The following is a 24411-nucleotide window of genomic DNA, read 5'->3' as shown; positions in this document are numbered from 1 at the left end:
TAAATTGCTTTAAGAACTTTTGTGACGAGAGGGGTTTGGTCATCAACACAACTAAAACTAAGTTGATGATGCTAAATCCTCACAAATCCTTTAAGGGTAACTTGGTTCTTGACAGAGTCCCGGTCGAACGAGTGAGCTCCTTTGATTATCTGGGAATCAAGTTATCTGAGGGTATGGTATAAAAGAAACATCTAGAGAGGGCATCCCTGAAATTTTCCCAGCTAACTGGGGCCCTGCCACGGGAACATTTTCTCTCGTACACTAGGCCTGTAGTCCCTACACTGAAGCTGTATAGCAGGAAGGTAGTAAGCAGTGTACTCTATGGAGCCGAACTGTGGGGCTCTATAAACGTTAACATTCTTTCGATAATAGAAAATGAGTTTCCTAGAAGTCTGCTATCGCTCCCACAGAGTACCCCCTCCTTCCCTTGAAACTCGATTAATGATCTGTTGAGCTTACACCCTTTGCTTTTTTGGCACAGATTAGTTACAACTCCAGAACTGATGTCCTACGCAGCTGCTTTTAATGAAGTTTCTGCCCCGGAAAAAACCCATAAAATTGGGTGTATCAACTACATAAATACCATCCGGGCGGGCATAGGTGTTCCCAAGGAGCTAGAAGGTCACCCTCCCACATACTCTATGGACAGACTAAAATCACAGTTTTGGGCTTGGGTAGAACAGAAGAACTTTATGAATACACAACATGGCTGCTTAACTGACCTGTTCTTTGATATTAAATCTAGCAGACAGCTAGAAAGCTTCCTTGATTTAATAAAAGTGCCAGAAGATAGGAAATTGTACATTCAATTTAGACTCGGTTGCCTTCCTATCAATGCCTTCACTAATACCTGGAGGACAAATATATCACAGCCCAAGTGCTGTCCTTCTTGCCCTAAAGAAACAATAGGCCATGTATTTTTTGCTCGTCCTGCCTACACCAGACCCAGAAGGAACTGACTTACCCCTGTATGTAGATACTTAGGGACACATAGTCATAAAGAAGCCCTACGTATTCTGAAGTCAGACACAAGACCATTCTTTGCTTGTGCAACAGCAAAATTTCTGGGTAAATCATGGTCCATTAGAACGAGGGCCCTATCGACTTGAAGGAAGTAAATGAATTGAAACCCAAATGATCTGAACAGATGGGCGTGTATTTCGTACTAGCACTTTGGATTGTAAATATTTGGATTGCTCGCTATCTTAAATTTGATGTTAAGATACATCTTTTAAATATTGAAATAGGCTTATATTTGCACTATGTACATATTGTATCTTTGTGATAAGCTTTTTATCCAAATTTGTACCTTTTTTTAAATTATCAAAAGCCTGTATAGGAAGTATTTTAATCTACAGTGCCTTTTATTCTGATTATTGCCATGCATGATCTTTGTCCTTCTTTCTTTTATGGTACTGTAAAAAACCGAAATAAGACTTTTGACTGTAAAGAAAGCCACACAAACAGATCTGATTTCAGTGATTCAAATGGTGGTTCTTGTAATTATGTCAGATCAATTGCAACGTTCCAAGTTAGAACGGGGTTTGGAAATACTGGCGTATTAAGCCTAAAGATCTTCAGAAGACAGCTACCCTAAGGGATTACCTTATGTGAGTTATCTGCTGAATATCTAAGCTGTTGGACCTCTATTTACCACCCAGGCCATCATTCCAATATCTGAAAGGGACTACTGTTTGAACATTGTAAACAAAAACAAAAAACCCTGAAATTCCCCAGTTATTGTTATCTTTAGTAACTATAACTTGTGCCCTAATGCACTCCCCCTGCATGCACAGCTAACTACCCCATATATTATATCACTCATGACATGGTCTACCTGTTGATAACATCACTGTAATATTTGCAATGACATCAATGATGACAAGACTGTGCATGGTGGGTGCCATTTATGGTTTCCTTAGGGCACAAGTTATGGTAGCTATAACTGGTGAATGTAAAATTTCATAGTGATTATGAAGGAAAGTTGAAATTCTATTAAGGGCGCGGAGGCACACAATACACAATACACAATAGCTTTCTCCATTTATTGCTCAGTAGCGAAAAAATAACATTAACACAAAAACAATAAAGACTACAAATCCCTTCAGTCTTTGTTCTAAACTTTCGACAGTCCAAACATAGAGTCAACCATATAAGGCATCCACTAAGTAACGGTACTTCCTCTTTCTTCGTACAATAGAGATTCTTCCATTCTTTGTATTTGGACATCTGGCTTCTGATCAGATCCTATCCTAGAAAACCAAAAAGATACATCACCAACAGGGATTCAGACCAATGTGTGAATTTACACATGCTTATAGGAAAGTATGTAGTGGCAAAGGGTATTTCACTTCATATGGCATTTATGGACTTAACCTCTACATTTGATAGGGTTAATAGATGCAAGTTATGGACATTCTACTTGACCTGGGGGATAAATGTCTTCCACTATTACCATAGGGACCTCACTGTAGGGGTTAGATATTGGCTAATGGTAGTTGCATTATTGATTTTAAGGTTAAACAAGGAGGGAGATTGAGGTTTATACTTGTCCCACTGCTATTTACCTTGCATGTTAATCAACTGGGCCCTCAATACTTCAGCTAGTGTATATATTCCACAAGCAGGCTCGCAACTTATTCCCGGCCTTTTTTTCACCGTTGATGAGTTGCTCATAGCAGGAACTGCCTTCATACTTCAAAAATTGTTAGATTAATGTGTGTGTTTTCCTAATAATTTGGATAAAAGCACTAAGTTAAAAAATAATCTCATGCCCTAATAACAAGCTCAAGGCCCACTAAAACCAGAAAACTCTGCATACGAAACTGAAATCACCAGGGTAAAGTCCTTCATTTATCTGGGAGTTTTGATCGAGAATAACTTTCTGATGCGCTTCTTATCATTACCATAATGCACCCCTTCTTTTATTCTACATTAGGAAGGGGGCATGGGATTCATCAAAGACCTGGTTGCCTTTCCGCACATTATCAGATGAATCTCGGTTTGGCTGAACAAGGAGATTGGGCTTAATTTGCTGATCCTAAGCGAGTGTATGAACCTGGAAGAAGGAAGAACAATGTTCTCTCTGGGTTAAGTATGTTAAATATGCACTCAAAGATGTGGGCCATCCTGAGTTATCTGGCGCCCCTGAATCTATGGTGAAGTCAGATCCGGCTTGGGTGAAAATGCTCTTTATGGGTATGGCACAAGCAAACAGAGATGTGAGAGAACTGTGTAAATTAACTGTACGAAGACATGCTATGTTAAAAGGGACATCGTACACAGAATCTTATCTAATGCTAGTGTCCAACCCGAACCACAGATTTGCATCAACAACATTCAGGCTAAACAAGATACTTCGCATCTTAGCTATTCCAAAGTGCTGCAAAGAGTGGAAAATGTAGGGCCTTGAGCTGGGATTCTTTTTCCTACCAGAACTCGCTGCATTTTCTCACGTTTGTGATTATCTTGTGAACTTGCTACACAAATATATTTTGCCACTGTTGAGAGATCAATTTCAGAGAAAAAAGTATACATATTAAAATATATTACATTCTCTGCATTTTAAAGTTTGAATCATAGGACCTTAGAAAATCTTAAACAGAAGTAACACAGAGAGTGTAATGTATTTTACTGTGTATACTTTTTTCTCTGAAATTGATCTGTGGTGTTTTTACGTATTTATAGAATTATTTTTATATTTTATAGTTACTTGTTAACCGAATAAAGATTTATTTCGTTTGATTTGATTTGACTTGTTTAACAACAATCCTGATGTTCTGAACACATAGGTATATTGGTAGAATGTTGGGGGTGGATGAGTGAAGTGGAATGTGGGGTTTGGAATGTTCCTAAGCAGGTTGTGATGAGTGTTCTATGTCAGTTGGTGTAAGTGGCTGCGCGTACACAACGTGTATGGAGAGTTTTTCCCAAATTCTTTTACATTCAAAGTCTGCTTCAGGTGTTTCATCACTTCTTTATTTTATTTTTTTTTTAATTTTATTTATTTATTTATTTATTTACTGAGTTTTAAATTGCACGAATTTGATCCGATTGTGTCAGAGCGCTTCATAAAGTTAGCGGCATATACTTGAGGTACCTTTGGAGTACAAGCAGATACATAGTGATAGAAAGTGATGAGATAAACAAGGTATGAAAATGCATAAGCCGAAATATGTAAGGTACATTTGGGGGACAAATAGATATGTGGTGAAATTATGTGACAGGTGTTCAAGGACATTGTGGGGAGTTTGCTGATACAATTTTGAGAATAATCGTTCGGCGTCTTCTCATTACTCGATTAATGAGAAGACGCCGAACGATTATTCTCCACTGCAACCTTACTGAAGGGAGATAGGACTTCGCTCACCAAAGGGGGCATATTTCCTACTTGTTTTCCTCTCGGCTGGTATGAGGGGTTAAACCACGCAAAGGCATTGGCAGCACAGTGTCTCTAGCAGTGGCATTCAAATTGAGTGGCCCTGAGGAAATTGCCTGATTTATACCACGGCAATGAAACATGTCGGCATGTCGGCTGTAAGTGGGGTGTGAAGTGATAGGTAGTCTTCACACTCTCCTTTTTTATAATTAAGTGTTTTACTGTTTGCAACAAAGATGGGAACAGAATTAAAGTTTAATGTCCTGGCTGCACAGTATCTTATATGTTTAAATGTTTAATGTTGTTAGTTTTTGTTACATATAAGTTGTGTTCACTGCACCACGCACTGTCGTTCTACTTTGGGTTTGAGACACGTTTCCGTTAAAGCTTGATGGCACCAATGATGATAACAGGGCCATCCTGGTGAGTACCAACCAGGGGTCCCATTGGTGGTGCGCCCGTGAGGTGCCATCTCGCTCTTCACAAATTTTTTTTTTGGTCCATTCAAAGTGTATGTGAGTCTTGTGTTGTCCTGTATTGTCGAGATCAGAGCGAGGCTGCTTTTTTTTCAAGCAATAGATTGAGAGGTCATGAGTATCCCTAGATTAAGGAACTCCCTGGTGTGATTTATAAGCAACCAGCGACTTCTATATATCAATAAAATATTGCAGTGAGAACTAGGACCTGTTTTGTTAGAAAGGAGGAGAACAACTGAAGGACAGAGCTGTTGATGCCTGTCTGTTGTGAGAGTGTTTAGCAGGATGCTGTGGTTTAACATGCCAAAGGCAGCCGAGAAGTCTAGGAGGCAGGCCTGACCATCGTCCAATGATCTGTGTATGATCATATAATGCACCTGACTTCCTTTCTGTCACTTTCCAGAGGAAGATACACCCTGGGCTCTCCTTTGTCCATCTTAAAGTGAGTGATGGAAGAACTGGTGGATAGCATTGGAAGATGGTGGGCTGCAGATGACACCCTGCCTCAGAGGGTGTTTGAGTTTTTGTTATGCAGTCATTTCCGGGAACTTCAATACCCACTTCTCAACACGTGGGTTCCTTGGTGCCAAATCTTGCTAGCCAAATCAGAGTAGCTACAGATGAACCTATAATTAGAGGGTACATAGCTAAATTGTTCCAACTTACTTTACTTATGCTTGTTTAAATGTACAGTAGTCCCATGGGGCATCCTCCACCTTTTTCAGCTGGGAAGAATGCAAACCAAATAAATGTTATTAAAATACAGCTGGGCATATATGCCGCAAAAACATGATTGTGTGCAGCACAATGTACTTTATCCTGAAGATTTACGGATCGAAAAAAAGGACTGAGTGTAGGATGTTATCAAGTCCTCAAGCCTGAGGTGTTTTGCTTTATTAGTATGGTGATGAGAGATCAAGGACATGCGTAGTGAGTGGATATTTGCTGTTGCTGCCAAGAAAATGCTATGAAGGTCATGTGATCAAACACAGATAAAGAATGTGTTCCCTTTTTCCTCAAAAGTAACTAAAATAGAACCGTCACACTGCAATTGACTAGAATTATCATCCTTTTCGCATTTCTGTGTACCGTTGAGAATGCCAATCTGCATGAATTGCATTTTGCTTCCACACTTTTATTACTAGACATATTATCTAAAAGATAAAATATTTAGAAAAACAGAAATCGATTAAAAAAGAATAATAAAATAGTCTTACTTAGCATGAGTTTAACATGAACTAAAATGGATTTAACTTATCTTCACAGGTATCCATGTTGATGAAGTAAATGTAAAAGGATATTTTGTTTGGTCTCTTCTTGACAACTTTGAGTGGATTTACGGATACAATCAACGATTTGGTCTTTACCACGTGGATTTTGAAAGTCCAGAATTGCCACGAACTCCATACAAATCAGCATTGGAATACAAAAAAGTTGTTAGTCAAAATGGTTTAGGAGAGTCTGATGATGAAAAAAAATAAATGACCAATGTAGTTCTACAACTAGTGAATTCCGTAACAAGTAAAATAAAGATTGTGATAAAATAAACAATGATGATTTATATGATTGTAAACATGCCTTCTTTACTAATTAAATGTTGCATCTCTTTTTTGAAGCTGTTATAGGTTCAATTCTCTAAAATCACCAAGCCTCACATGTTTGAACAGTATTAATCCATACTTTTTTTGGGATGGGGTGTTTTCTGATATCTTGGAAAAGTCTTATGTATGTTCTCTTAACATGAAGCAAATGCAAATTCTGATATACCTTATAGTAACTGCAAATTTTGAAATAAATGACAGCACAAATGACAGCTCTCACATTTATATTCAGTAGGTTATGTTTTTTTCTTATTAAGCTAGTCAGTCTTTTTCAATGCTAGTGAACATGTGTTTCTATGAAGTCACCTATGTGTTTATGACCTAGTGTCTTATTATCTGTTGTGGCAGCCACATTTCTTTGGGTACTGGCACACTGATATGATGGAGTTGAATAGTGATACCTTCACAGCTTTGGAGCAGGGTCACATTTACTCCTGGATCATCCAAATCCCCAGAACTAGGATTGTTATGGTTGCACTCTGGGGAAATGTCTGCTGAAGTTCTTCACATTATGTGTTCCTAACCTATTGGAACAATGGACGTGGCATATGTCAGATGCACATACTTGTGAAAGTATGACTTTTACGCGATTGTCTGACTTTCTTGTTGAGCAGTTTACCTCATGAATTCTTACCCTCCCATGAAAGTGCAGTCCTGGGATCATGTCATTTTCCAAAAATCCCCTTTCCACTCTCAATTTGTGATTATATTCATGAGAGAAACGTTTATTCATATAGTATCAACTATATTAACCAGTATAAGTCAATGAATGACTTAGGGTCCGATTACAAAAGGCCTACACTTTTAGATTAGTCTGGCGACAGGTGTTGTTTCCCGCTGAATCAGGAATTGCAAAATGTGATGAGAAAACACGAATCCAGTTTGATTTCTCATCAAATTTCACTTGCTAAAAGCAGGTAAATGTTTAGATGAAAATGGGAATTTTAAATTGGAAAACATGCAGGAATCAATGAAAAATTACAAGTTCCTACATGTGGTACCCTGCTCCGCAGGAGAGTTTTAGAAATGGCCTGGTACACCGTTAGCCCGTATGTAACAGAACAAGTGGTATTTAGATGTGGAGGAGGATGTTGTTGGGCTGCAGGGTTTCTCTAAGAACCATACAGCCCAGTAACGTTATTCGTATCTGTGTAATATTTCATTTTGTGGTGAGATTAAAGCAGTTTCTTTTTGCATCGGTCTGGACAAAATAGTATTGTATCTGTTGGTTAACTGTTAAGTTCTGAGCTCTTTTTGGTGAGAGTTTTCATACAGAAATAAGACCGATGTATAATGTCCATCACATTTAAATAAGGTTTAAATGAATACATTTTCTTTATGATCCTGTAAACTGTGTACATGTTTGCAATTACAGTATAATCACAATAAAAGATACATATTTTAAAAAGTGTTTAGCTTCTACTTTTAAAGATTATCCTTTTGAGAATTGTTGATTGTGTGGTTGCATACATGAATGTTACACCATCTGTTTCAATATTTCCAAAGACCCTCCTGAATTTAAGTTGATTATGTTGCACAAATAGACTAATATTTGTAACAAAGTGATTATAGTTTCAATTATTATCAACTGTTTTAAAGAGAATTTTTTTAAGGATCTATTATGGAATATTTACTGCCATAATAAGAATAACTGCTAACTAGAAGTGCAACTGAGTCAGTTACTATGAGATATGTAAGCAATGTAATTGGCTGAGGACCAGGCTATTTTGCCACCCATCTCATTCTTTGTATGTATACATGGTGTGTGAGCCATGGCGAGCGTATTGTTGGTCAGATAGTACAATTATTTTACATTGAAATCCCACTTTTATGGCTACATTATAAGAATCTGAATTATTGAATGGTGTTGCTCCACTTATTATTAGAGGGATTACCATTGCTTTTCCATACAGATGATCATACATAGGTGAGGATGACATATGTAAACAAAATTATGACTCAGTCCATCTTACTCTTTTCTGTCACCCTCCATGTATAAATGTACCTTCAAAATTGTTGTCACTCGATTGAGCGTTTCTCTGAGCCTCCTATGTCATACCTGATACTTTTCATATAGGCCAGTCTTCAAACCAACAACCTACCAACCAAGCACAACCACCAAGAAGACACGTCTGAACATGCATGTAAACCAGTCTCTCCTAAAGCTCTTTACTTGACTTCATGCTGATGTGCAAACCCAAGATTGCTATGAAATGATGTCAGCTCATTTCCAACCCCTATGTATGATACCCAGTGTTTCCACATAGGGCACACATTGGCCCTATGTGGAGAGCTGTTTCTGACTGACGACCCCAGAGGTGCTTTGAGACCTTATCACGGGCAAGTAGCACTCTGCAAATCTGGCAATAGAAAGTTGTACAATCAAGGAGCAATGCTTCTTCCTTTTGTTGTCCTGGGTTCTCTGCCAAGAATCACTGCTCAGACTACTATGAACTGGCCAAGAGTGTTTTGTTGACTTCAGGCCAGGCAGCTCTCTCAATCTGGTCTCATTCTCATTGCCTCAAAGACTGAGGCCATCATAGGTGGATTTCACTACAGCACAATATGTTCTATTTTGACAAAGGGAATATAAAGGCAATTTTCTCTTCATTCACCAGCTACAACCGATTTCAGAAAGATGGGCTTAGAAAGCGGGAATGCCAGCCAGCATGCCACCCAATGGACTAAAGTGGGTCTGCTGGAAGAGGGCCACCAACTTGTGCTGTACCCACCAGAGCTCATATATGCACCACCATCTATTCAGTATCAGTAATGCACACATACTGAGCTTCCATACATGAAGAAGGCAAGCAACCACTGTTTGGGAATTTGAACAGTCAGTATCTCCCCACAGTGACACAGGCTAAGTTTAATGCTGGGGCCATATGAATCTGTTTCTACTGGGACCTGTCACAGAATAGCCTGAGTTGATTGATTGGTAGCCAGTCTCACTCAGAATGGATACAGTTTGGATATCCCTCAGCCACCACAGCCCGCCACATAGAAAAACAAATGGATGGAGCACTTGTAGACGGCATGCAAGATTGTACAGAGAAGAGCCATAATAAGCGGCAGGGCAGGATAGCACAGCATTTCCGGGCCATGCAGAGGACTTTCTTTCCATGAATTTAGTTAAACATTTCTGATCTCTGAAGTGCAAGGAAATAATTAGTGAAATAGTCACCCTGCTTCAACCCCTCATGATGATTATTCTGAAAACATTTCAAATGTTTCTATAAGTTTCCCCAATGCATTCATTCTTAATATCACAACACTGGTGTAGTGATGGAAGAATAATTTCATTGTCGGTCCATGGGACACTGAAAGTGGCTCTAAGAAATTGGGTTATTGGTTGAGGGGGGTAAAAACTCTACTCAAGCAACAACCACTAATCTTGTCAGGGTGAACCACAAAATACAGTAAATAAAGTTGTGCTAAGCCCTCTGGTAGCCTGGCACAAAAGAAGTCCTGCTCAACTTATAGGAAATGTATAAAGTATCTATGCAGTAAACAAACAGCAATAAAGTAGAAACACAACACAAGAAAAATCTTAAACCAATTTAGAAAAATAGAGACCAATTGTAATAAATATAATGATACCAGAATGGCAAAAATCCAATCAGCAAGACCGGAGATATACAATCCCAAATTTGTAAATAAAAATAGCGACAAGAAGCAAAAAGTGCAAACTGTGTGTATCTGGGACAGGGACAAAGTCACAAGTTCAGAACAACTGCAATGGAGGGTAGGTGGGGCACAGGACCAGGTTGGGCCTGCTGAGATTTGTACCTTATCTCTTTGGTGCAAGATCTGTTCTGTGTTATTTTGCAAGGTTTTGCGTTATCTGGTATTGGTTCTGATAAAGTTGCGTGGCGAATCTTTGCGTCGCTCAGCTTCAGTGCCTAAGAAGCTTGCAGCTGTGCAGTGAGGGATTGAGGTGCCTTGCGTGACTCAGCATCAGTTACAGTGATGTTTTTAGCTGTATGGCGAGGCTTCTTGATGCATTGTATCTCTCAGCGTCAGTGCCGATTACGTTTTCACCTGTGCTGCAAGGCTTTGCGGAGCTTCACATCTCTTCATGCTGGATTTGATGGAACCTTCACTTAAGCAAAGAGGAGTGCTCTTTGATATCAACCAAGAGTCCAGGACCAGGGGAGGCTCCTCACGGGGATCATGGACTCACTCCAGGTCCAGATTTAGGTCAAGGCAGGTCCAGTGCAGCAGGTCAGCTGAGTATGTGCAGGGAGGCCTCTGGAGCTTGTTGTGTTCCTGTAGCTCAGAACAGGAGGTCTTCCAACTCTCCCTACGAGTCACTCATGTTAGCCTAGGATGAAGGGAGCAGATCCAGCTTCCTTCTTACAAGGCAGCATGGAAGCTTCAAGCAGCAGAACAGTCCTCTGAGGAGCAACACAGACTTCAAGCAGCAGGGCTGTGTTCTGGAGAATGAGGCAGTTCTTCTTCTTTAATGTCCATAAGTCCAAGAATGTACTGAAGAGTTGCTCTGACGGTCGATTATTTATTCCTGGTGCCAACATTGGAATCTCCTAGACTACACCCACATCTGGTTCTGGAAAGTTCTTCCCTTGCCCTGTCAAGGCTTCAAGAAGTCTAAAGTTACTAAAGACTAGTGGCAGGTTCCTACGTGGGTGGGCTGAAGGCATCTCTTGGAAGTTTAAGCAGGGCAGGGAACAGCTCAACCCCCAGCTTTCCTGGCAGGATGGCTTACCCTGCCAACACTTACTCCCATGTTGTCTCACTGTCTAGAGGAATACACAAAGCCCCACAGCTATGCTATTCACAGTCATGTGACCCAGGACACTGACAGCTGGCACCAAATTGTTACAACAAAAAATGCCAACTATCTAAAAGTAGAATTTTCAAAAATGTGACTTAAAATCTGATGCTTTACCATGAAGGGGGATTTTAAATTGTAATTTATTTTAGTTGAAACATGATATCTCAACCTGTTGCCAATTAAAAGTTAGCACTAATTGAATGTAATATTGTAACCCAATCTTTTCCTATGGAGAGGTAGGCCACACAGTAGTGAAAAACAAATTTAAGAGGTTTTCGCTACCAGGACATGTAAAATCTAAAAACCGATATCCTACTTTTTAAATGTTGTGCAGCCCTTATTCTTTTGCTGTTTAGGGCCTACCTTAGGGGTGACTTAAATAGATTACAAAGGAAGGAGTTGGTCTAGCAAAAGGTTTATTTTGGTAGGTTGTATTGTCAGGTTACAACTGCACCACAGGTTGCAATGGCGGGCCCTGATACATGTTTTAAAGTGTTACTTTAGTGGGTGGCACAATGAGTGCTGCAGGCCCACTAGTAGCATTTAAATAAAAGGTCCTTTGTACAATGTAGTGCCATATACTAGGAAATTAAATGTGCCAGACAGGTGTAGGCCATTCTTGCCACCTTTAACTCCATGGCTGCTAAGGCAATTCCCCTCCTGTGCTGGGAATTGCTATTTCACATTATTTTATGACGAGCTGGGCTCGTCATCAGTGTACGAGGAGGCTACACCATGACGAGCCCTGCTCGTCATCAGCTTGGAAGGGGTTAAGGGAGAGCGCACAAGCACTTTCGCACTGATTAGCAGTGGTAAAGTGCAAAGAGTACTGATGCCAACAAAAACAAGGTCAGAATGCAATATGAGTGAAGGCAACATGTTTGGAGGAAGACCACACCAAGGATGTCAGGTCTAACTTTGGCGTATCGAATGACTCAATACTCCTGATTTACAAGCAAAAAGTATAAGAGAAGCTGAGACTCAATCACAGAGCATCTATGTAGTCATACGTGTTACCCTGTAATTTGAGTACTGGCTGTATGAAATCAATGCTATACTATTTGTTAATGTTCTATAAAGTTTTTAACAAGAGTATAATCCCAACTAACATGTTTGGAACATCATCTGCGTCAACAGCTGTAAAAAGACAATGCATAGTGCATGTCCTTCAAGAATCACATATTTGGAATTAGTTTACACAGCATATAGTCATGATACACGGTTTTTGGCACTCCTTTTGAAATGAGATAGACTCAAAAGACGATATCATTATCAACCACATTTCCTTGTCTAACATAGCTCAAAGGCATCTGACAAAATCACTGACTGACATTTGACTAGGTACATAGCTTTTATCATTTTAAAGATAAACTGTTTTTTATCCTTCTGTCATGATATTGGAATGAAGCCTCTCATTTACACTGCATTGCTGACCTGCATAAGGAGCCGAAAGCAATTGTTTATATTTTTAATAGATCCACCCCATATCAAACTGCACTATGTTGCTGGGATTCAACTTTTTCAGATGTTTTAGACTAAATTGTTAAATTGACATGAACTAGAATTATTAATACCAGAATGAACTGATTTATTTTATGATAGTAAAGCAGTATTCGCATAACACTGAGCTTTTGTATATTATTAGATCTTTCCCTGGTGCATTGCCATGACTTTGTGAGTAAGTGCAACTTCATAGCTTTAGAATGGCAAACAACCTCACCTGCAAAGCATCTAATCGTCTTTCTCATTAGACATATCTTCAGTTACACCTAAAGAAGTGTGGAGTACTTGACCGGCACAATAATGCCTAATTTCAGCTCTTTAGAAAGCAGCCGGTAAGTAGTTTCTCTGCTATTTGCATGGCTACTAGCCAAATCCAGAAGTCAACCAAATCATTAATAGGTCCCTCAGAGAGGCTACCGTTCCAACGTTATGGAAGAAAGTACTGATTCTCCCTCTCCTCAAGAAACCGTCGCTAGACCGCTCTATACTCGAGAATTATAGGCCTATTTCTCTCCTGCCTAGTTTAGCTAAGGTTTGTGAGAAAGTGGTCAATAACCAGCTTACCAACTTTGTGGAGTCATTTGGCCTGTTGCATCCAGCTCAATCTGGTTTCTGGGCGAACTATAGCACGGAATCAGCTCTGGTAGAGGTGGCTGAGGCAATTCGGGAGTGCCTGGACGCCGGCGGGATGGCAGCATTGGGGATGCTTGACCTCTCGGCGGCGTTCGACACAGTGCCTCATTCGCTGCTTCTTAATCGCCTTTCGGAGATCGACGTCGCTGGTGCCGTCTGGGAGTGGATCAGGTCCTTCCTGGATGCTCGAACGCAACAGGTCTGTCACCCTCCGTTTGTGTCAGAGCCCCAGCAGCTGGCTACAGGCGTCCCACAGGGTCATCGCTTAGCCCCCTGTTATTCAACATCTATGTTACTCCGCTGGTGTATCTGGCGGAGTCTTTGGGGGCTAAGGTGATGGCCTATGCTGACGACACCCAACTGCTGTTCTCTTGGGAAAGGGATAATAATTCGACCCAGTCTGCTCAACACTGCCTCGCTTCTGTTTTTCAGTGGCCGGCTCAGGCACAGTTGAAGTGCAATGAAGGGAAGTCTGAGGTGCTCTTGTATGGGTCTTTCCCAGCCGACTTCAGAGCGAAGCTATGGCCCCCTGGATTTCCCATGCCTAGTGCAGGGAATATTACTGCGAAAAATCTTGGCATTTGGTTTTCTGAAATTTGAATTTTGCAACACAAGTTAAAAAACTTGTTGGGACGTGCTTTGGGACCTTGAAAGCTCTGAAAAAATGTCTTCCCTTGCTTACGGGACTAGCCAAAGAAACAGTGGTCCGCGCACTGATTCTATCTTGCTTGGACTACGCGAATGCCCTGTATGTGGGCATTCCTGGCTTTCTTTTGGGCAAACTGCAGGTTGTTCAGAATTCTGCCGCTAGACTTTTGTTAGGCTTGTCCAAGCGGTGTAGTGTGCGTGTGCACTTACGTTCCCTGCACTGGCTTCCGGTGGTTTCCCGAATTCAATTTAAGATGCTTTCCATTGCTCAGAGGGCCCTTTACGATACAGGTCCTAGCTATCTTCAGAAAAGATTTGTTTTCTATTCTTCTGCTAGTCAGCTGCGTTCTTCCTCGCAACGTCTGTTGCAGACCCCCAGATTTAATCTTCATAGGCTTGGTGGTTGTTCACTTGTCAGGAAAGCTAGTCTGGTGTGGAATGCCTTACCTCTGGCGCTCCGGAGCATTCAAGTTCACGCACTGTTTAAAAAAAAACTAAAAACATTCCTCTTTTAGACATGTTTCTGGGACCTTTTGCCTTTACCATTGCACGCACTGGGACACTCTTTTCAGTAGCTGTGCGCGCAAAAAATTCATTTTTAATATAACAAACAGTATATGATTTATGCTATTTACTCAATGACCAGGTAAAGCATGACTTTTTTTGCTATTTGCAAGACTGCCATCCAGATAGTACGTAATGTCTGCTGTTTAGCCGGCAGACAGGTAAATAGTGAAATGTCTGCCATTTGCAACTGCACCAGCCAAATAATACATAAAGTCTGCTATTCAGCCAGGTGTATGATGAAGTTTATTTGCTATTTGCATAGCTGTATGCCAAACTGTACATAATGTCTGCTATTTTAGCAGCAGCCATGTATAGAGTGACGTTTCTTGCCAACTCGCATAGTCGCTGGACAAATAGTGCATAATCTTTTCCATTTAGCCACAGGCTGGTTAAATAGCAAACTTTCTTTGCCGCCCTGCCAGCAAGATAGAGCTAAATGTCTGCTGTTTACCCACAGGCCAGTAAATAACAGAGGGCCGCATGTATAAAGCATTTTTGAGGTCGCAAACGGAGCGATTCGCAGAATCACCTGTTTGCAAATGCAAATAAGGCTTTCACATGTCTGAAACCCAAATTGTGATTCCGTAACCTGCTACTGAATCACAATTTGGGTTTGCGATTCTGTATAACGAAGGGGTGTCCCTTCCTAGTACCAAATTGCATTGATAAGTATGAATGTTTTGCGACTGAAATGAGATCGCAAAACATTCACATTTTACCACTTACTTCAAGTAGGTGGTAACCCATTCAAAAATGGGAAGGGGTCCCTAAGGTAAAGGAAAATGGGCTGCTTTACAAAAAGAAAGATTACTTTATTTAAAAGCAATCACAGACATGGTGGTCCGCTGACCTTAGTAGGCCAACATCAATGTGATTTTTGAGATTCCTAATTGGTAGTAAAATGCGACCTACCTCATTAATGTTCATAAGATAGGTCATTTGCGACCCACTGGGAATAGCAGAAAGTGTTCAAAACACTTTCATAGATGCTATCTCCGTCTCTTACCACCAAAGAATAGAATCACCGGCACAATATCAAAATCAATAATATTATGTAACATAAGTATTGTGTCAAAAAAATTATTTAAAACATTTCTTGTCCCTATCCTTATAAGTACACAAATATATAAAAGAAATATTGTTTCACACTATTGTGAAAAACATTGTAAATATTGTTACATAACACACACACACAAACACATATATATATATAGATATATAGATATATATCTATATATCTATATATTCACTGAAAAAACCATAGGTTATAGACCATATATAGTTAGGGATTAGCATTTAAAAAACCTTATTTTATTTGCACAAAACCATTGAAATTCCATATATAGTTAGTTGCACTAACTATATATCGCGGACCCGCAATCCACTGCTAATGATGTCACATATTACATCATTCATGACATGGTCAGTGACATCACTGATGACATCACTGATGACATCTCAAATGACATCACTGATGACATCACTGATGACAACACCCAGTGACTGTATGTTTCTGTAAAGTTAAAATATGTCTTACATATTGAAGAATGAGTGGATGTATAAGTGTCTGGATGAAGGATTTAGTAGGTGCATGACTGACTGTATGAGAGAATGATTAAATGTGTCTCACTGAGTGCATGGGTTAGTGATTTAAGTGTCTTAATTTGGCAATCATTATTTATGTTCTTCTGTAAACTGCTGCATGTTTAAATCAGTAGCTATATCAGTAACTATATGGGTTATTGAATGGTTGCCCAAGTATTTGTATGGGAGACTGAGTATGTGTGTGGGTGGCTGGGAGGTGTATAACTCTGTGCATAGATGTGTGAGCAGTTGATTCCCTAGGTGTAGGGCTTCAAAAGTGCATGTAGAAACAGCTGTATGGACAGTTGACTGTGTGCATGAGTATATTGGTGAGTGAATGGATATCTCTGTTCTACATGTCAAAGTAAGTACATATGTAAAACACACTCCATGTGAGAGTTGACATATATAAATAACTGAACATAAGAGCCAGTGAATGTGAGAGTGGCTGTATGAATCATTGTGAACTTGTATCAGTGATTGTATAAGAGAGTAAATATGTGTTAGTATATGTTTGAATAAGTAAGGTGTGTATAACTGTATAGTTGAGGAAATGGAGGTGTGATTGATTCTTTGCATGACTGACTAGGTGTGTGAGTAACTCCATGGATGTGTGACAGTCTGTGAGTGCCTGTTTACAATGAGTGTATCTAACGTTATATTAGAGTCTGAAGATGTATTATCACATAAATGATATCATCAGTGATGTAATCAGTAATGTCAAATGAGATGTCAGTGATGTCATCAGTGATGTCATTTGAGATCTCATCAGTGATGTCATCAGTGATGTCATTTGAGATGTCATCAGTGATGTCATCAGTGATGTCACTGACCATGTCATGAATGATGTAATATGTGACATCATTAGCAGTGGATTGCGGGTCCGCGATATATAGTTAGTGCAACTAACTATATATGGAATTTCAATGGTTTTGTGCAAATAAAATAAGGTTTTTTAAATGCTAATCCCTAACTATATATGGTCTATAACCTATGGTTTTTTCAGTGAATTTTCAAGGTTTTGTAAATGCAAATTCCTAACTATATATGGTCTATAACCTATGGTTTTTTCTGTGAATTTCATTGGTTTTTTAAAAGCTAATATCTATAGCTGTAAAATATATTCTTTATTAAGTGACGTATCACGTAGCCCGTGAGACGCCTCATGATGCATCGCATAACCGTGACGTATCGTCTCTGCAGCGCAAACCAAACCCAAGACGTAAGCGCGCCAAAACACGCTTAAAGATATATATATATTTTTTTAACCTTAATTAGACAAAATCCACACGTGCACATATCACAAACGTTCAAAAAACACAATATGTCGGACTCCCATTACGCTGCCGGTTAGCTGCCCGGTTAACGTACCAGGAAGCACCTTTACCGCGAAAAATCGCATTTTTTTTTTCTCCCCCCAGGGAACTTTAATAGCCCCCTCATCAATCCTAGGGGTTCAGGAGGGGTCTGCCTTACCCCTTTCATTCATTTACACCTTTTTTCCACCTCTTGTCTCTCGATCCCACAGAGAGACAAGATGGCGGCCGCTCCAGACTGTTTACAAAGATAACAGCCAATCAGCTTCTCCTCAGACTCCCGTTACACTGCCGGTAAGCTGCCCGGTTCGCGTACCAAGACGCGTCTCTACGGCGAAAAAATCGGAATTTTTTTTTTGGGCCCAGCGTGGCTCTATAATATCCCCTCATCAATCCTAGGGGGTCAGAAGGGGTCTACCTTGCCCCTTTCCTTCATTTCCCCCTTTGTTTTGGCCTCCTCTTGTCTCTCGATCCTACCGAGAGACAAGATGGCGGCCGCTCCGAACTGTTTACAATGTTGACAGCCAATCAGCTACTCGTCAGACTCCCGTTACACTGCCGGTTAGCTTCCTGGTTAGCTGCCCGGTTCGCGTACCAAGACGCGTCTCTACGGCGAAAAAATCTGAATTTTTTTTTGGGCCCAGCGTGGCTCTATAATATCCCCTCATCAATCCTAGGGGGTCAGAAGGGGTCTACCTTGCCCCCTTTCCTTCATTTCCTCCTTTGTTTTGGCCTCCTCTTGTCTCTCGATCCTACCGAGAGACAAGATGGCGGCCGCACCGGACTGTTTAGAATGTTGACAGACACCGGAGAGCCAATCAGCTTCGCTTCGCAAAGTTCCGATAAGCGAAAAGTACGCGAACCGGATCGCTGCCCGGAGCGCTGTTACAGATATATATCTTGATTTAAACGTTAATTTCTCAAAATCCACTGAAGCACATATATTGAGACCTAGCAAAGGCACATCGGGCTAACAGTCCCTACAATTTTGCCAAGTTTCGTGCAAATCCATTCAGCCGTTCGAGCTAAAAGTGAGTCCAACCGCCCTATGGAAAAGTCAATGTTAAAAACGTGTTTTGGGACCCCCCTTTTTTCTCAGCCCCCCCTTGACGAAACCCCCCCAAATTTCCAGGAGCTGCTCAGAAACAAAATGTGCCATTTTCCTGAAAATGTCAGCCGATTCCGTCCACAAACGCCAAAGTTATTAGACATAGAATTTTCAGAAATCCCATAGGGAAAAAATCCTAACTATATATACCTACTGGCGACCGCCAGTAGGTAATATATATATGTATATATCCAGCAAGTGCAACCTCCCAGGCTCCGACCGCAGCGACCCAGGAAATCACGCAGATCCAATAACTTACTTCAGGCACAGGTTTTATTCAGAGCTGAACCAAACAATCTGACGCGTTTCGGGCATCCGCCCTTGCTCACAGGATATATATTACCTACTCGTGGTCGTCAGTAGGTAGTTATAGTTAGGACCTAGTTACCATAGTAAAATCGCAATATTCTATTCCAAATAACGTTGGCACCGATTGACGAATCTTCGCGAAATTTTCAAAACTTATGGCCCGCTCCGGTCCGCTTCTATCGTCAAAGTTTCGGGGTGATTCGGCAAGCGGGGGCCTGAGAAAAAAGGGGGGTCCCAAAACGTGTTTTCTCCATGCAATTTTCCATAGGAAACTTTAGACACGACTACAGCTGCTGAACGAAATTACACCAAATTTGCCAAAAAGGTAGTCCTTGGTTCAGAAAGAGTCCTTTTTGTTAAATGGTGTAAATCTGTTTAGTAGTTTTTTAAATATTATTGGGATAAGAAATATATATATCTGGGCGGAGCCTAACCACACATCTCATCGTGAGATCTGACTGGCTGTCAGCACTTCATCCAAGAAGTGTTGGCAGCCATCTTGGGACCAATATACATGATAGCACTCATTAAAAAGCATTGCAGTTAATAGAATGTTTTCAGACATTAGTTACATTATAAATCATTTGTTGATGGTACCATACTCATTTTAGAAATTGTGGTGTGTTCTAAGATGATTTTACCATGTGAAAAAGTCTTCTGCTGGGATATCATGAATCATGTTGGAGAGAAAACTATTTTCTCATAGAGCTTTGGAAGGTGATCTGTAAGCTAAACTGAGAGCATATTCACATTATTTTTTCTCAGTCATGTGAGAATGAAGTCTGACATTCTTAGTACAACATGTACATCCAACAAGGAAATAGACTGTCAGTAGATTCCTTTGTGTTCTACTGCAGCTTCCCAGAGTGTTCTAAAGAACAACTAGAGCGCTAACAGTCCTACTTATGACAAACGTATTGCACACCTGAAGCCACGTTGATTGGAATAAAGTGGTAACTCTTAAAGCGTTTAATTTAAAAAGGAACAAAATGAGAGGGTTCATTTTGCCATAGAAAGTATGATTAGTGCTGCAGAAAGAAACATTAGGGCACATTTTGAGTGACTTCTCAAATCCTCTTCTATTTCATTAAAACATTTTGACATGCAGACTGAAACATGCACTTTCAATACCAGCAGCAGACTTCCCTGGTGAGCAGTAGCTTTACTACAGTGATCTAATAAGCAACTAGAGTGCTAACATTCTGAATTTATGGCAAATGTGTGACACATCTGAATGCCTATTTGATGCAATCAAAGTAAAAAAACTGAAAGTTTTTCCTACTGAGGAGATTGTAGTAAATGAAGAGATTAGGAAACTTCATAACAAATAAGTCTCCCAAGATGGCCACCAGAGACAAAAGAACCCAAATGTAGCACAAGTATCACCCAGATGTAGCCCAAGTATAGCCTAATGACAGACTGTCCCAGAGTGTTTTAAAGAACGAGAGCGCTAACAGTCTTACTTATGACAAAAGTATGGCACACCTGAAGCCATCTTGATTGGAATAAAGTGGTAACACTTAAAACATTTAATTTGCAAAGGAACAAAATGAGGGGGTTCATTGTGCCATAGAAAATATGATTAATGCGGCTGAAATTTCTACTGAGGAGACTGCAGTAAATGAGGAAATTAGGAAACTTCATAACAAATAAATCTCCCAAGATGGCCAGAGACAAAAAGCCTAAATGTAGCACAAATATCACCCAGATGTAGCCCACATGTAGCCCAATGACAGAAGTGTGCAAACCACTTTTTATTTTTTGTGTTTTTGCAGTTTATATAGTGCAGACTTGTCAGGTATAGGAGCGCTTTACTTGAGCATTGGTAACATCACACAAGAACAAATTCATTTTGGTTGTAGACATGGGGAGATTAAGTGATTTGATCAGAATCTCAGAATGTCGAGCTGAAGCAGAAACGCCAACCTGGTTCCCCAGTTCCAAAGTCTACAGCTCTGGAAGTAACACCACATCCTCTCCTCTAAGTGCAACATTTAATCAAGTGGTCAACTGGATAAAAAAAAATAAAGAGAACAAATAATTTAAAAGTGCTTTGTCGCTAATTGAAAATATGTACTCATTTTAGTTTTTTAGAGCACTACATATAATTTTGATCCAAATAAGACCTTCTCATATATGTAATTTCTAAAGGAAATGCTCTAGGTATTACAGTTTTGAATACATCAAGATGACGTCAGGCGTTGCACACTTTTGTAATAAATATAGAGCGTTAGCAATCTAGTTGTTCATTAGGATACTGTTGAGTGGCAGAGACCAGGGGCACGGACTCTGAAAATTGAAGGCAGGTAGGAGGGTGCAGAGGAACAATTTGACCACACTGGGCAGGCAGGAAGGGAAGTGGCAGCACAACAGAGTATAGAGGGCAGTGGAAAGGGGGGCAGGGGCAACAAACCAACAATACAGGCCTGGCAAGAGATGCTGTGGCAATATAATAGATCATTGTGGGCAGAAGGAAGAGGCAGTGGTAGTATAACCATACATGCCAACAGACCCGATTCAACCAGGAAACGTCCAATGTTTTTAAGCCCAAATGGGCTTATTTTGATCTGTTTCCTGTCTACAATCTCCTCTTTCTCAATGTAAGTCAAAGGGGAAAATCAATACCCCAGTTTGTTTTCAAAATCTCCCTCTTACCAAGTTCAAAATGTTAGCAAGTGTGGTACATTGGATTATGGAATGCAGGAGGAATTGGGTTAGGGACATGGACTCGGATAACAGCGGACAGGAGGGACATGGAGAGGTGCACCAAACTGACCCTACAGGGCAGGCATCAGGGTTTGCAGCAGCACAGTACACCACACAGGGCATGCGGGATGGGAGTGCAGCACAACAATCCATAGAAAGCAATAGGGAGGGGACAGGACCATGCACATGGACAACAGAGACCAGAGGGCAAAGAGGCAATGGTAGCTAGCTGACCATAATGGACAGAAAGGAGAGAAAGCTGCAGCATAACAGACCATAAAGGGCAGGAGGGACGAATCAGGGGCATTACAATGGAACAGACAAGCCAGGAGGGAGGGAATAGGGGTCTGCACATGGAAGCTGGGGGCAAGGGGGCAGGGCAGCAGCAGTACGATGACCATGGAGGTCAGGCAGGATGGGCACTAGAAGCAAGACACACAATGGAGAGCAACAGTGAGACTATAATGACATACACACAGACATGGAGGGAAGGTGGGAGGGGGTCAGGGGAAGATAGCTGACCACACAGAGAAGGTGGGAGGGGCTGTGGCAGCACAGAAGATCATGTATGGCAAGTGGGAGGGTTAGTGGAAGCACAATGGCTATGATGGGCAAAAAGGAGGGTGCAGGGGCATGCACAAAGGACCATGGAGGATAGAAGGGAGGGTCAAGACCTGGGCACAGACAAGAGAGTTCAAGGGAAGGGGGCCTCACAACATACCATGCGGGGCAGGCAGGAGGAGCAGTTGCAGCACAACAGACCAGGGAGGGCAGAACAGTGTGGCAGTAAAATGCACCATGGAGGACAGGAGGAAGGGGATAAGGGCATGGAATGTGGACAGGCAGGGTGGAGGTGGCAGGGACACTTTACAGTGACTGGAATGGAATTATAATCACTAGAACTTTATTTAGGATAGTGTGTGTATATTAACACCCCTTTTTCTTCTTTTCTTTCGTTTAAGAACCATTATAATACAATCAATCAATCAATCATAACATTTGTATCGCGCGCTACTCACCTGGACGGTCCCAAGGCGCTTGGGGGAGGGGGGGTCCGCTACTGCTCGAACAGCCCGGTCTTGAGTTGCTTCCTGAAGGAGAGGTGGTCTTGGGTCAGATGGAGGTGGATGGGGAGGGAGTTCCAGGTTTTGGCAGCCCGGTAGGAGAAAGATCTTCCTCCCGTGGTGGCTCTTCGGATGCGTGGAACGGCGGCGAGGGAGTGGCTGGTTGATCTTAGCTGGCGGGTGGGAGTGTAGAAGGTCAGGCGGTTGTTGAGGTACCTGGGTCCCAGGTCGTGGAGGGCCTTGCTTGTGTGGGTGAGGAGTCGGAACGTGATTCTAATGCTGATGGGGAGCCAGTGCAGGTCTCTCAGGTGTCTGGAGATGTGGCTGTGTCGGGGGATGTCCAGGATGAGTCGTGCTGAGGCGTTCTGGATGCGTTGGAGTCTTTACTGCAGTTTGGCTGTGGTTCCGGCGTAGAGGGTGTTTCCGTAGTCCAGTCGGCTGGTGACGAGCTCCTGAGTGACCGTCTTCCTGGTTTCGGTGGGAATCCATCGGAAGATCTTTCGGAGCATGCGTAGGATGTTGAAACATGACGATGAGACGGCGTTGACTTGTCTGGTCAATGAGAGGGAGGAGTCCAGGATGAAGCCCAGGTTGCGTGCGTGGTCCGTTGGTTTGGGTGCGCTGCCCAGGGCGGGGGGCCACCAGGAGTCGTCCCAGGCAGAGGGTGATGATCCCAGGATGAGGACTTCCGTCTTGTCTGAATTCAGTTTCAGGCGGCTGTTCTTCATCCACTCGGCTACGTCTTTCATCCCTTCGCGTAGGTTGGTTCTGGCGGTCGCGGGGTCGTTGGTGAGGGACGCAAAATGCCCAGATTAATATGGCCGATAGCTTTCCACTTTAAAGTAATGTGTAGTCCATTGTTTATGTTGATGTTTGCAATTCTAAGTATGTTTATTATGAATAAGTCACGTTGACGAACATACAGGTATGGCGGTCACAGGGCAAGATATGCTGAAATGACATTGTGTGCATATTAACACTTGTTTTCTTTTCTTTATTGTATCAATTCCTGAATTTTCACATCTTGACCAGGCCAATATGACTGCTAGCTTTTTGGATTAAAGTAATATGTAGTCCTTTGTTAATGTTGGCAACTGGAGGCATTTGTACATTTAAATAAGAATACTACAATGACATCTTGTATCGTTATCAAGGTTCGGACGAGCCGAACCACGTGGATCACGTCCTTTGCAGATTAAATACTTCCAAACTACAACCTGAGTGCTGATTCCTTCCTTGTAAGAGTGAGAGTAGATTAATACATATATATAAAATTCACTTAAAAAAACCACAAGTTTCAGGGACATTATAATTAGAAATTAGCATTTAAAAAACCTCAGAAATTCACAGAAAAAAACACAAGTTTCATGGACATCATAGTTAGTTGGACATTTCACTCGTACAAAACAAGAGAAATTCGGCCGTTATAGTTAGTTGTGCTAACTATAACTCACGCCCCGCAATGCACTGCTGATGATGTCACATAGTACATCACTCATGACATGGTCAGTGACATCACTGATGGCATCATTGATGACATCTCAAATTACATCACTGATGACATCATCCAGGTGAACATCTGATGCACCTCCTCACACCCTAATATACAGACTACCATTCTCGAAACCATAGACACACCAATACTAGTACAGCTACAATATTCTGTGCACTATGCATGCAGACCTCTAATACAGTCTTTTAAATACTCAGTTAGTACCTATGC

The 24411-nt window shown here is 41.2% G+C and overlaps 1 protein-coding gene across 5 annotated transcripts in view; it reads left to right on the top strand.

Moving 5' to 3' along the window:
• The window catches only part of LOC147725355 (cytosolic beta-glucosidase-like), a 564555-nt gene extending 557879 nt beyond the window's left edge, over positions 1 to 6676 (top strand). For all 5 annotated transcript variants that reach the window (XM_086964029.1, XM_086964028.1, XM_086964030.1 and 2 more), the window contains one exon: positions 6121 to 6676. In XM_086964029.1, coding sequence (XP_086820155.1) covers positions 6121 to 6335 — 215 coding nt within the window. In that variant the 3' untranslated portion in view covers positions 6336 to 6676. The remainder of the gene's footprint in view (positions 1 to 6120) is intronic.
• The last annotated feature ends 17735 nt before the right edge of the window (positions 6677 to 24411 follow it).

The sequence above is a fragment of the Lissotriton vulgaris genome, chromosome 3_2 (assembly GCF_964263255.1).
Source record: "Lissotriton vulgaris chromosome 3_2, aLisVul1.2, whole genome shotgun sequence".
Lineage (NCBI taxonomy): Eukaryota > Metazoa > Chordata > Amphibia > Caudata > Salamandridae > Lissotriton > Lissotriton vulgaris.
The sequence above is the reverse complement of the archived record's forward strand: the minus strand, read 5'-3'. Positions and strand labels throughout refer to the sequence as shown.